The sequence below is a fragment of the Odontesthes bonariensis genome, chromosome 15 (assembly GCF_027942865.1).
Source record: "Odontesthes bonariensis isolate fOdoBon6 chromosome 15, fOdoBon6.hap1, whole genome shotgun sequence".
NCBI lineage: Eukaryota > Metazoa > Chordata > Actinopteri > Atheriniformes > Atherinopsidae > Odontesthes > Odontesthes bonariensis.
Window position 1 is genome coordinate 2,756,176 of NC_134520.1, and position 12,002 is coordinate 2,768,177.

General features: G+C 45.8%; 1 protein-coding gene across 3 annotated transcripts in view; it reads left to right on the plus strand.

Moving 5' to 3' along the window:
* The window catches only part of usp24 (ubiquitin specific peptidase 24), a 34,880-nt gene that overhangs the window by 16,771 nt on the left and 6,107 nt on the right, over nucleotides 1-12,002 (plus strand). For all 3 annotated transcript variants that reach the window (XM_075484633.1, XM_075484634.1, XM_075484635.1), the window contains 24 exons: nucleotides 371-593; nucleotides 692-854; nucleotides 1,085-1,246; nucleotides 1,389-1,459; nucleotides 1,543-1,703; nucleotides 1,783-1,844; nucleotides 1,992-2,183; nucleotides 2,286-2,400; nucleotides 2,509-2,653; nucleotides 2,740-2,859; nucleotides 3,021-3,146; nucleotides 3,380-3,478; nucleotides 4,862-4,944; nucleotides 5,029-5,170; nucleotides 5,251-5,370; nucleotides 5,501-5,715; nucleotides 7,133-7,257; nucleotides 7,359-7,500; nucleotides 10,000-10,150; nucleotides 10,261-10,356; nucleotides 10,507-10,610; nucleotides 10,697-10,810; nucleotides 11,450-11,657; nucleotides 11,756-11,845. In XM_075484633.1, the coding sequence (XP_075340748.1) occupies nucleotides 371-593; nucleotides 692-854; nucleotides 1,085-1,246; nucleotides 1,389-1,459; nucleotides 1,543-1,703; nucleotides 1,783-1,844; nucleotides 1,992-2,183; nucleotides 2,286-2,400; nucleotides 2,509-2,653; nucleotides 2,740-2,859; nucleotides 3,021-3,146; nucleotides 3,380-3,478; nucleotides 4,862-4,944; nucleotides 5,029-5,170; nucleotides 5,251-5,370; nucleotides 5,501-5,715; nucleotides 7,133-7,257; nucleotides 7,359-7,500; nucleotides 10,000-10,150; nucleotides 10,261-10,356; nucleotides 10,507-10,610; nucleotides 10,697-10,810; nucleotides 11,450-11,657; nucleotides 11,756-11,845 (3,229 nt within the window). The remainder of the gene's footprint in view (nucleotides 1-370; nucleotides 594-691; nucleotides 855-1,084; nucleotides 1,247-1,388; nucleotides 1,460-1,542; nucleotides 1,704-1,782; nucleotides 1,845-1,991; nucleotides 2,184-2,285; nucleotides 2,401-2,508; nucleotides 2,654-2,739; nucleotides 2,860-3,020; nucleotides 3,147-3,379; nucleotides 3,479-4,861; nucleotides 4,945-5,028; nucleotides 5,171-5,250; nucleotides 5,371-5,500; nucleotides 5,716-7,132; nucleotides 7,258-7,358; nucleotides 7,501-9,999; nucleotides 10,151-10,260; nucleotides 10,357-10,506; nucleotides 10,611-10,696; nucleotides 10,811-11,449; nucleotides 11,658-11,755; nucleotides 11,846-12,002) is intronic.

The window sequence follows — 12,002 nt, forward strand, 5'->3', positions numbered from 1 at the left end:
ATGTCCAGATGTGGTGCGATCGTGTGGTGAGAGCAGATAATGCTCTGGAAAATTCATGAAAAGGGAACTCGTACCCTTCTACTGACCTTCATACTAAAAACCCACATGCTGTTGATAAGGAATTGCAATAAATGTAGTATTGTTCCAGAATAAAAACTTTCATCATTATGGATACATGGGGAGTCTCATCCATGATTCTCAACATGCTGTAAACGAGCCCTTACTTTCTGAGCCTTTGATGTACTCGGGCTCCAAAAACGTTTTGTTCATGTATGAAAATAATTGAATGCACACAGGGATGGCTTTTATATGTCACATACAAAGTCAGACTTCCAATCTAAAAAAAAAAAAAAAATGTTGTTGTTGGCAGGTTCCTGCTCGTCGGTCAGAGCATGCCTGCAGCGCTGGATGATGATGTCATCAGGGATGGAGATGCGCTGTCTTCCCGGCCGTTCCGTAACGCGGGGCGGGCAGGGCGACAGCTGTCTCTGTGTGGAACTCCGGAGAAATCCTCCTACAGACAGATGTCTCTGTCTGAGCGCTCGTCCATACGAGTCGAGGAGATCATACCCGCTGCTCGCGTCGCTATTCAGGTACCAGACGAACACTTTTAATCCGCCGCCAGCACCCTGATTGGTCTTTCTTAGTGCAGAATATCTTTTACCTGCATTGTTTCCCCTGTTTTATCTAGACCATGGAGGTGGGTGACTTTACCTCCACTGTCGCCTGCTTCATGCGTCTGACCTGGGCGGCCGCAGCAGGCCGTTTGGATCTGGTTGGCAGCCCGCAGCCAATAAGAGAGACCCACAGCTCGCTCTTGCCACAGGGAGTCCGCACCAGAGTCAGCAGTACTGGTAAGAAAGAAAAACACTTCTCCTTTTCCTGTATTCTTTCTCATTTACCAAAATGGCACCAAAAAGAAGCATTTGTTCGATCAGCAGGTATGTTAATGTTCCTGCACAGCTTCATTCCCGATTTCTGACTGATTGTTTGTCACCGCAGCTCTCAGCGTCGTTTTTGTCCACCACTTAAAAGCAAAACCCACAGAAATCCAAAGTATAACGAGCTTTCTTTGTGTCTGCAGGTAGTAACTGCAGCTCCAGCAGCGAGGGCGAGACCACGCCAACAGCACTGCATGCTGGGATATGTGTCCGACAGCAGAGTGTCTCCATCAAAGATGCAATCATCGCCCGCGAGGCTCTGTCGCTGCTGGTTACCTGCCTGCAGTTGCGCTGTCAGCAGCTGTGTAAGACCCCAACAGGAGCGCAGACGCACGACACGCATGCACTCAAGCATACTCACACTTCATTGTGTTTCCATTCGCGCTTGCCTCGGCATATGCCCGCGTCCCACAGACTTTACACCCTGTGCTTGGTTTCTCTCTGCAGGTTCTTTTTACAACCTTCCCTCCGTCAATGATTTCATAATTGATATTCTGCTGGGATCTCCCAGCGGAGAGGTAAATAACACCCCAAACAGTCTTCATAGAGGGAATGTTTCTGCAACGTGTCGCGCTGTAACAAAGCGTCTTCTCTCCGTCAGATCCGCCGTGTGGCCTGTGATCAGCTGTACACTCTGAGCCAGTCTGACACTTCAGCCTTCCCCGAACTCCAGAAACCCAACTTGTTCCTCCTTTCGGTCGTTTTAACTGCTCAACTACCGTTGTGGAGTCCCACATCTGTCATGAGAGGTGTCAATCAGAGGTACCAGGGCGAGGAACACAAATGACAGAATCGGTTAAACCTTTGCACCTTGACACCTCACATTGAGTTTTCTTCTCAGGCTGTTGTCCCAGTGCACAGAGTACTTTGACCTTCGATGTCAGCTCCTGGATGACCTAACCAGTAAGTCACTTTTAGGCCTATAGATGAAGTATTGTACCACAAGAATGCAAAGGTTAGGATCTCCCCTTTCAGCTCCCTGTTTATCGTCATGTTTTTCTCTCCCTTGTATCCCTCCTCCCTTCTTTCCTCCTGCCCGACCCGTCCCAGCATCTGAGATGGAGGTGTTAAAGGTCAGTGCAGCCACCATGCTGGAGGACGAGATCTCTTGGCTCGACAACTTTGAGCCCAGCTGGAGCTCTGAGATGGAGACCAGCGAGGCGGATAACATCCTGCTGGCAGGACACCTCAGACTTATCAAGACCTTGCTTTCGCTCTGCGGCAACGAGAAGGAACATCTCGGTGAGCGCACACGAGTGTACTTGCAGGTGTATCCAGAATCCAATTTTTAGAAAGCCGTCAAAGACCGTGTTTTAATGTGATGTCGCACGGCTCGTTCCCCAGGTCCATCTCTCATCCAGCAGTTGTTGGATGACTTCCTGTTTCGAGCCTCGCGCATCATCATCAACAGTTCCAACCCGACACCTACCGCAGCCCCCAGCCACGACTTCCACCCCAAGTATGGATGTCCTTTTTATTTTCACATGAATCACAGAGTTCTTGCATTTCTACAAAACACTGACTGTTTCTGGTTAGTATTAACAGTAGATCTTAATGGTGTGGTCAGGTGCAGCACAGCCAGCAGCAGGCTGGCAGCCTACGAGGTGCTGGTGATGCTGGCAGACAGCTCGCTCCCGAACCTACGCCTCATCACCAAAGAGTTGCTGTCCATGCACCACCAGTCCGATCCTTCCATTTGCAAGGAGTTTGATGTAAGACACTTCTAAAGAAGTATTATTCTTTGAAGTTTTATGTGTAGATCTGTAGTTTGGTAATGGTTTTGTCTGCGTATTGTCAGTATCTGCCCCCCGTGGAGAGCCGGTCGGTCTCAGGTTTCGTAGGATTGAAGAACGGTGGAGCCACGTGTTACATGAACGCTGTGTTCCAACAACTTTACATGCAGCCCGGCCTCCCCGAGGTACACCTATTTCTATAAGCTTACCCTAAGTGTTCACTAGAGGCCATTTTTATGTGTGAGTGCAGACTTTGTATCAAATGATGAAAGTACGATCAGTAACTGCAGGGGTTTTTTTGCTTTTTTTTTTGCTTTTTTTTTTTTTTTTTTTTTTTTTTTTCAAGGCGTTCCTATCCATTGAGGATGACACAGACCAGCCAGAAGAGAGTGTCTTTTATCAGGTCCAGTCTCTGTTTGGCCACCTGATGGAGAGCAAGCTGCAGTACTACGTGCCAGAGAACTTCTGGAAGGTAACGGTCTCCTCATAGTTAAAACATCAACAAACTGCAGGTTTGTGTAGTATGGACATCGTCAGTGCATTTCCACTTAAGGATTTGTTAACATAGCATTTATTTATTTAATATATATATATATATATATATATATATATATTTTTTTTTTTTTTTTTTTTGCTGTTGAGAATTTCTGAGCAACACAGGCAGCATGGATACCAAACTGTCGTCCACGTGCAAATCTGTTGCAGATCTTTAAGATGTGGAACAAGGAGCTGTATGTCCGCGAGCAGCAGGACGCGTACGAGTTCTTCACCAGCCTGGTGGACCAGCTTGATGAGCATCTCAAGGTATTACTGCAGCTGCATTTTGACTGCAGGAACCTGTTTTAGGAACCAGGGCCTCTTAGGGAGTCTGTTCCTCGGCCCCCTTCATTTTGACTGCAGGAACCAGGGAACAAACCAGCTTCTCGTGGGAGAAATGTTTAACCTTAAAACCACTCCTGTAGGTAGTTCTTCTGAGGCCAACCTGAGCTTACAGCACTGAACGTTTCTGATTGGCTCGCTCTCATCTCAGTTTTTAATATCCAGAATAAAGTCTGTTTGTAAACACAACATTCAGACTCAGACGTCCATGTAGCATCAGTCAGATGGGGAGAAACGTTGTGTACCACCAGCTGAAATAATGGTGGAATGATCTTCCAGCTCCTTGTAAGACGCCCCAGGTGGTTTAAAGCGATACTCCGGAGTAGATTCAACCTGGGGTCATTTGAACCGTGACATCCAGCCAAGTAGCCCACTCGCAGTTTTTTCGATATTGGCTGAACATCAGCTGAGTTACTGAGTTATCCCGAATAGCTTAGTACAAGGGTTAATGGATCCTGGCAGTATCTCCAAAATTACCACACTAAAATCACATGCCATGACACCAAACTTCTACAGTAGTACAAATATGGTCTGTACTCACAAAACGATGCATTTGGAAGTTTGTACATAGTCCAGGAGTTTATTATTATCAACACAAGCCTGATAGCTTCTCTGCAGCTAAAGCTGCGTCGACGTCACTTCAGGGAGCTGGGAGCTTCAAAGTAAGATGACGGTTGATCTACTACTGTAGACAACAAAGTATATGCTATATTCTACATGTTTTTTTTATGAATTTTTATGTTGTAGAGTTGTGAAATTATTTTATCAATGGAGAAATTGAGCAGCCTTCCTTTGTTGTCTACAGTAGTAGATCAACCCTCATCTTACTTTGAAGCTCCCAGATCAAGGAAGTGACGTCGACGCAGCTTTAGCTGCAGAGAAGCTATCAGGCTTGTGTTGATAATAATAAACTCCTGGACTATTTTCAAACTTCCAAATGCATCGTTTTGTGAGTACAGACCATATTTGTACTCCTGTAGAAGTTTGGTGTCATGGCATGTGATTTTAGTGTGGTAATTTTGGAGATACTGCCAGGATCCATTAACCCTTGTACGAAGCTATTCGGGATAACTCAGTAACTCAGCTGATGTTCAGCCAATATCGAAAAAACTGCGGGTGGGCTACTTGGCTGGATATCACGGTTCAAATGACCCCAGGTTGAATCTACTCCGGAGTATCACTTTAAGCTGTAGTTGTTCAAAATACACCTTTACACACCAATAAAGCGAAACCACACACAGTTCTGCTAAGTTCTTCTTGTGCTCAGGTTGTGATGATATGATTGTGTTCAAATCTTCTTTCCTTCAGAAAATGGGTCGAGAGCAAATCTTCAAAAACACCTTTCAGGGAATCTTCTCCGACCAGAAGATTTGCAAAGACTGCCCACACAGGTGAGTCGCAACTGTGACCGAAGCCAGCTCTGGGACCGAGGTTATTCTTCCGTTGTTATAAGCAAAATATTTTGTCTTTAACAGATATGAGCGCGAGGAAACGTTCATGGCGCTGAATCTTGGGGTGACTTCTTGCCAGAGTTTAGAAATCTCATTGGACCAGTTTGTCAGAGGAGAGGTGCTGGAGGGCAGCAACGCGTACTACTGCGAGAAATGCAAGGAAAAGGTCCGTATGCTGCCCTGCGTGCTTCCGTTCTATTGCTCTGACATCGTGTGAACTTGACTGCTTGTGTGTCATATTTACAGAGAACCACAGTTAAGAGGACGTGCATCAAATCCCTGCCCAGTGTTCTCTGTATTCACCTCATGCGCTTTGGCTTCGACTGGGAAAGCGGACGCTCCATCAAATATGACGAGCAGATCAGGGTACGAAAAGCCTTTTTTCCACATAGGTCCTTTTGAAGATACACTTGTTAGTTTTGTTGGAGCATTATAAATACCTGAATGGAAATGGAAATCTGTTTTGTATTAAGTTTTGGTCATATTTGGCTCACAGTTCCCCTGGGTGTTGAACATGGAGCCCTACACCGTCTCTGGAATGGCTCGTCAGGACTGCAGCATAGAGGGCGGCGAGGGGAGAGGCGATGGGACGTCAGGAGGGTCGCCCAGGAAGAAGGTCACTATTTCAGAGAACTACGAGCTGGTGGGAGTTGTGGTCCACAGCGGTCAGGCGCACGCCGGCCACTACTACTCCTTCATTAAAGACAGACGGTGAGATACCCGGAGTGGAATCTCTCTGAAGATAACAGAAAACTGAGAATTTTTTTACAGATTACAGATTGTTTCCCTTCTCTCGTTCCTGCTTTTTCCGAAAGAAGCACACAAGCGGGGATTAGCGGCGCACAAAGATCTGATGCTGTAGTTTTCCAGGCAGAATTTAGAAGACCTCTTTGGGGCGTCTGAATGCAGCATCGGACTCTGTTTGGGCTGCTTCAGTTTGTAAACGTCTCCAGATGTCTGGCTCTGGCAGGCAGGAATGCTCACAGGGGTAGTGGAACATAAGAGGAAAACAGACGGTAGTATTCGACACCCTGCTCTTGCTCGCTTTGTTCCTATTCTTGCTTAGGATTACATGCTGATCTTTTCCCAGAAGATGAGGCACATTGTACAGCTGCCTCTTAGTCTTTTAACCTATATAGCCGCTTTCGGACTGTAGGAACCTTTGGCAGTTCTAATAACCTTTTAATCCGCGGGGCCGTTTTCTCCCGTGTTCGGACATACAGGAACTCGGGGCTTTCTCCCTCAGTTCCTATAACTATTTAGCTCCTTCTCCGAGGTCGGGTCTTTTCATGGTTCTATAGAACGATCTGAGGGAGGTGTTTGGTGGTCGGTAGCTACGCCCCATGTCATGCTATCATGGCTGAAATGTTTCCTCATAAGACACAGACACAACCGGCGGGTGTTTAATAAGTTAAAGTTACACTTTGTCTCATTTGTCTGCAGCGCTCTGCTCTCCTTTCTTCCTTCATGAAATGAAAAAGTATCGTCTCCTGACTCTCTCTGTGAGCTTTTCCAGCCTCGATATTAGACGCCTGATCGTCCATGATTAATATCACCATCATGCAGACCATGAACACGGTGGCCTCCCCGCTCTCCATATTAGCTTCTTGGTGGTGTTTTTTCTTCTCTAATTACTTTTACGGGTTTTGTTTTGTGTTTGAATGTGGCGCTAACGGCTAACACGTCACTGCAGCAGACGGCTGCGCGCGCCGCATCAGTCCCTATCAGGTCCCGACTCATGTGCGAATGCAGACTGAAACAGAAGGACAGTTATAGGAACGCAGTTATCAGAACTGTCCTACTCGAATTTCATTCTGATAACTACTCTGTCCGAAAGCGGCTTATGTCAAGTGTGTATCTGTGTGGGTTTATCCCTTTTCACAAAGGCACGGCTCCCTCATAGTGGGGGAGGAGGTAACAAGCCATTCACACCTGAGCCACCAAACGTTCACCATCTTATGTGTCGCACAGCAGAAATCTTTTAAGAGTAAAGACAGAGTGCATCTTTATTTTGTGGATCTTTGTGCTGTTTCATTTTTGAGGTTTTTATCTAATGCGTAAATCTGTGAGTGTTCCTGCTTCTATATCTCAAAATCCTCTTTGTCCTTGCTCCCCGTTTGTCTTACAGCGGCAATGCCCGTGGACGCTGGTACAAGTTCAACGACAACGTGGTTGAGGAGTTTGATATGAACGATGAGACTCTGGAGTACGAGTGCTTCGGTGGAGAGTACCGTCCCAAAGTCTACGACCAGTGTAAGTGACTGGCAATACTTTACATCTGTGTGTCGGGGTGTGTTGCCATGAGACGCTCACGGCTGAGTAAACTTTGACGATGCGTGTTTGCGTTTACACAGCCAACCCATACCCGGACGTGCGGAGAAGGTACTGGAATGCCTACATGCTGTTTTATCAGAAGATCAGCGACCAGAACTCGCCCGTCCTGCCCAAGAAAAGCAGAGTCAGCATCATGAGACAGGAGGCCGAGGATCTTACACTGTGAGTCAAGTTTTCATGTGCAGTCAGTGGACAAAGGCAGTCTCCTTCTGATGGAAGCTCGTATGTTCTCAGTGCAGTACAGTACAATAAAACAAAGGAAGAAATCCTCTGGTCCTTACCAGGTCTGAAATGAGGTAAATACAACCTTGGATGAACAACACGCCACATTTACACCGCGCCACCCTTGCAGCTTCAATAGGAATTAAGAGGGTTAGTAGCAGGCAGGATTTGCTAATCAAATGCATTAATTGATTAATTGATTAATTGATCGCCAACAAGAGTGAGCACCGCTATAAAAGAAGAGATGTTGGCAGTTTGCTGCTCTGGAGCATTCAGGTGTGTGTTGACACAATGCAGAGGAGGAGAAATCTTGGAGAGGTAGTTGTTACTGCCCATCAATCTGAGAAGGGGCTATCAGACCATTTCCAAACTGTTTGGATTCCATCATTCAACATTATTATAAGTGGAAAACATTAACTCGTTCCTGCGCGCCCCCCATTTTCAGGTTTTTTGCCAAAACGACATGCCCAAGTTGTAAACAGCACAGATCCCACGTCTTTTGAGACTCAGAGATGTGTCTGGTATCATTGGAAAGGTAACACTCTCAGGAATATTATAAATGTGTCTGTGTGATGCTGTGTCTTACTGACCCAGAGTGGGAGGGGTTAGAATGATGGGGTTGTTTCCCCGTCAATATGTTTGCCTATACATTAAATTGGGTAAAGCTATTCAGGGACCTCTAGGCCTCTATAGACACAGCTAGGTCAGAGCCACATTGACTTCATGCAGTCCAAATTTGGAGTCAAAAGACCAAAAAATGAATTGTTCAGAGGTATTTTTCAACAGGTATGTCTATGCGTTTTCCTGAGTTCCTTTTTGGAGTCTCCAAAAGGACACTTGGTTACCAAAGCTGTATAACCAGAATCAAACACCTGTAAGTTGACAACCCCTTTGCCTACAAACAAAATTTTGGCCTCTAATGAAAGCTGACACCTTGGGGCTCCCTGCTACTGTTTGTATGAGGATGTCAGTCAATCTGGAATAGAATGACAGAAGCATTATTACAATAACTACAGTATGATATAACATCTATCTATCTTTCTATCTATCTGTCTTTATATTTTTCTATCTTTCAATCGCTAAACCAATAACAATCTCTTTGTATGTTCTGATTCAATGCAACAATCTGTATGCATTTACATTACGCACGTTACGCACCACAAGTGCCATTTCCCCTATGGTCGATAACGCATGGATTTGTTTTGGCACATACAAGCTTGATAGTATAGTCCCATACACCGTTGGAAACCTTAGACTATTGGCTAAAAGGTTATCCACATGACTTCCATGGAAATTGCCATTGGCTGGAACTACTGTCATTCTAAGTATTGTTGTGGGTAGTGAAGACGATATTCTCAGCGTGTCCGCATTGGCTTTCAAGACGTGTACTACCCACTAACCATGCTCCGATTGAAGCTACAGTACCTGACACACCTCCACATTGAGAAATTTGTCAGCAATTGACTGGCATGTGACTCGAAGCCAGCTGGAAAGCTGCATCTTTAGTCGCCCACAGTACGTTTTGCGGTTGGACAATACATCAACATTGTGAGGAGAGGATTAAGTTTATAAGAAAAGGGACTTCATATTTCATAACCATGGATACTTGGCAAGCTTTACAAGGTGTCCCCGAGTCACGAAAAGGTTTTGGTGGATAACGGCAAGACTTGAAAGGTAGGTTGACATGTCACACTGAAACACGTTAGCTTAGAGGCTAGCTGAGCTAACGTCTGTTACTGTTATCGCTGTGAGCACCCATTTGATTCGTGAATGGTCTTGAATGAATCGGTGAATCTCAGCTTTCTAACGGTGTATGGCATGAATATACTTGTTAAGGGATGGCGTTTCAGGATTGAACTAAAGTGCATACCATCCAATTCCAATCCCAAGTGTACCGCTGACGGTACAGCATGCAGTAAGGGGTTAAAGACAGCTGTCAGACTTCCAATGATGGACGTCCCAGTAAGTTCAGCCCTAAGGTCAGATTGTGTAATGCTCAGAAAAACTGCAGAAAAATCCAAAAGCTTCATCTCAGACTTGCAGGAGAAAGCCTCTTCTTTCTAAAAAGAACATGGCAGCACAGCTTAAGTTTGTAAAGATGCATCTGAGCGAGCCTCGGGACTTGTTGATCGCGGTCCTTTGGACTGATGAGACCGAAGTTGAAATGTTTTGCAGTGGTATGCAGCACCACATTTGGGCTTGTTTCACAGCCACAGGACCTGGAACACCTTGCAGTCATTGAGTCAATCGTGAACTCAGCTGTACAGCAAAGATTCTGCATTCTGTCAGGACTCTCCAGTTTACACTTTTTTTTTTTTTTTTTTTTTTTTTCCTTTTTTTTTAGATGCAGAAACATTGGAACAAATAAAACCCTCCTTAATGATAGCCACATTGTTTCAGCCAACTATGAAGCATCTGTGTTGTCTCTTCATTTCTCAGGTCTGCCCCGTCCTCTCCTGATGTTTCCCCACAGTCTTCTCCACGCCCCCCAAGAGCCAACAACGACCGCCTGACCCTCCTCACCCGCCTGGTCCGAAAGGGGGAGAAGAAGGGCCTCTTTGTGGAGAAGATGCCGGCCAGCATCTATCAGGTGCGGTGGCATCCAGCTTCCTGTGTAACCCCAGCTGCTCATCACCTCCGTTTGTCCCGGAGCGAGAATTGTTTCAAACGTTCAGTAACATGGCCTCTTCTCTCGTGCAGATTGTGAGAGATGAGAACCTGAAGTTCATGAAGAACAGAGACGTGTACAACAGCGACTACTTCAACTTCATTCTTTCCCTGGTCTCGGTCAATGCAGTAAGTGTCCAAGCTAGTGTGTCTTATTTCATATATAAAGGCAACCTACAAGTATAGAGCGATATTGAGCTACATTAATCGACTAAATTGTGCAGTCGTACCACCTAAATATCCATCCTCATCGAAAACGTTTGAAACACTTTTTCACAGACGAAGCTGAAGCATCCAGACTACCAGCCTATGGCCAAAGAAAGTCTGCAGCTGGCCGTTCACTTCCTCTTCCACACCTACCTGCACACCAAAAAGAAACTCAGGTAAACGCACTCGTGCACATGTGTGCTAAGTTTCAGTATCCTTCTGAAGAAGCAGCTTATATGTTATGTGTATGTATACCGTGCAGGGTGGACACAGAGGAGTGGATGGCGGCGGTGGAGGTGTTGCTCTCCAAGAGCAGCAAGGCGTGCCAGTGGATGGTGCAGTACCTGGTGGGATCAGAGGGACGAGAAATCACCAGGTCACTGCATGTCACGCAGCTGCTGATGTTTCATTTTGTTCTTCTGAAATAAGACCGCATATTTGAGGGGGCAGCTGTCATAAAGCTGCTCCCACAGCTTCACTCTCTAACACACACACACACGCACATCCTCCAGTTTTGATGTAAACACCGAAATGTCTAAAAATGTGCTTCCAAACTGGCTTTAATCTCACAAACTTCTGCCTCTGTGGTGCTTGTGGAGCGTCGGGAGTATTAAAAACACCTGTGTCCGTGTTGCTTGCCTGCTGGATGCCGATTGGCTGAAATGGCAGGCCCGTCCCTGGAATGTTAACATTCAGAGCCAGAGGATAGTTTTCCAAAGCATGTGTGTTTTAGAGAAGGGTGTTGGCTTACACGATTCCACGGTTAATAATGGGGTGATTGCATGAGCCTCAAACCTGATTGGTTGTTGAACATCGGACGTTAGGGCAGCAGTAAACCCCAGCCCCCTTTGAACACCACACACCCCCTTCACACGGAAAGGGAGATGCAAAATGCCAGATTGCTTTGTGTCTCTAGGCCAAAGCTGCCGGTGTGAACGGTGGTTTTTGAGCACTCTCTTTTAGCTTTCTCTCTTATGAGACACTGAACATGTTGGCTATAATGTCTCCACCGCAGGGTTTGCCTGTTGGAGTGCAGTGTACGAGAGGTGAGGATGGTGGTGGCATCCATTCTGGAAAAAACTCTGGAGAGCGCACTGCTTTTCGGAGACCCAGGACTGGACAATTTGACCGATGCCCTTCTCTCCCTGTTGGACAAAGATGTTCCTGAAAATGTGAAAAACTGTTCGCAGTACTTCAACCTCTTCAGTAACTTTGCTCAGAGGGTAATTTGGCACATCAAAGCGCAAACCATTCATTTTAGATCCCGCTTAAAATAAGTTCCCGAGTGTCATGTCTGTGCGTGATGTTCCTGTGCTCTCAGGGTTGCGGTCCTTGCCAATTGTTGCTGAAACACTCAGCTTACCGTCGGATGCTCATCTTCCTGTTGGGGCCCAACAGGCAGAACAACCAGGTACATCAGCAAAATGTAGAAATACAGTGTGACTAATGTGCAATAGTATGTTTTTATTTCCCGCTCTTTACCACTTGTAAATCTCAAAGAGCATTTTTTTTAAATGACCAAAGAAAAAGGAAAATTATTTTGAGCCTTGTTCATTTCAACTTCTTTG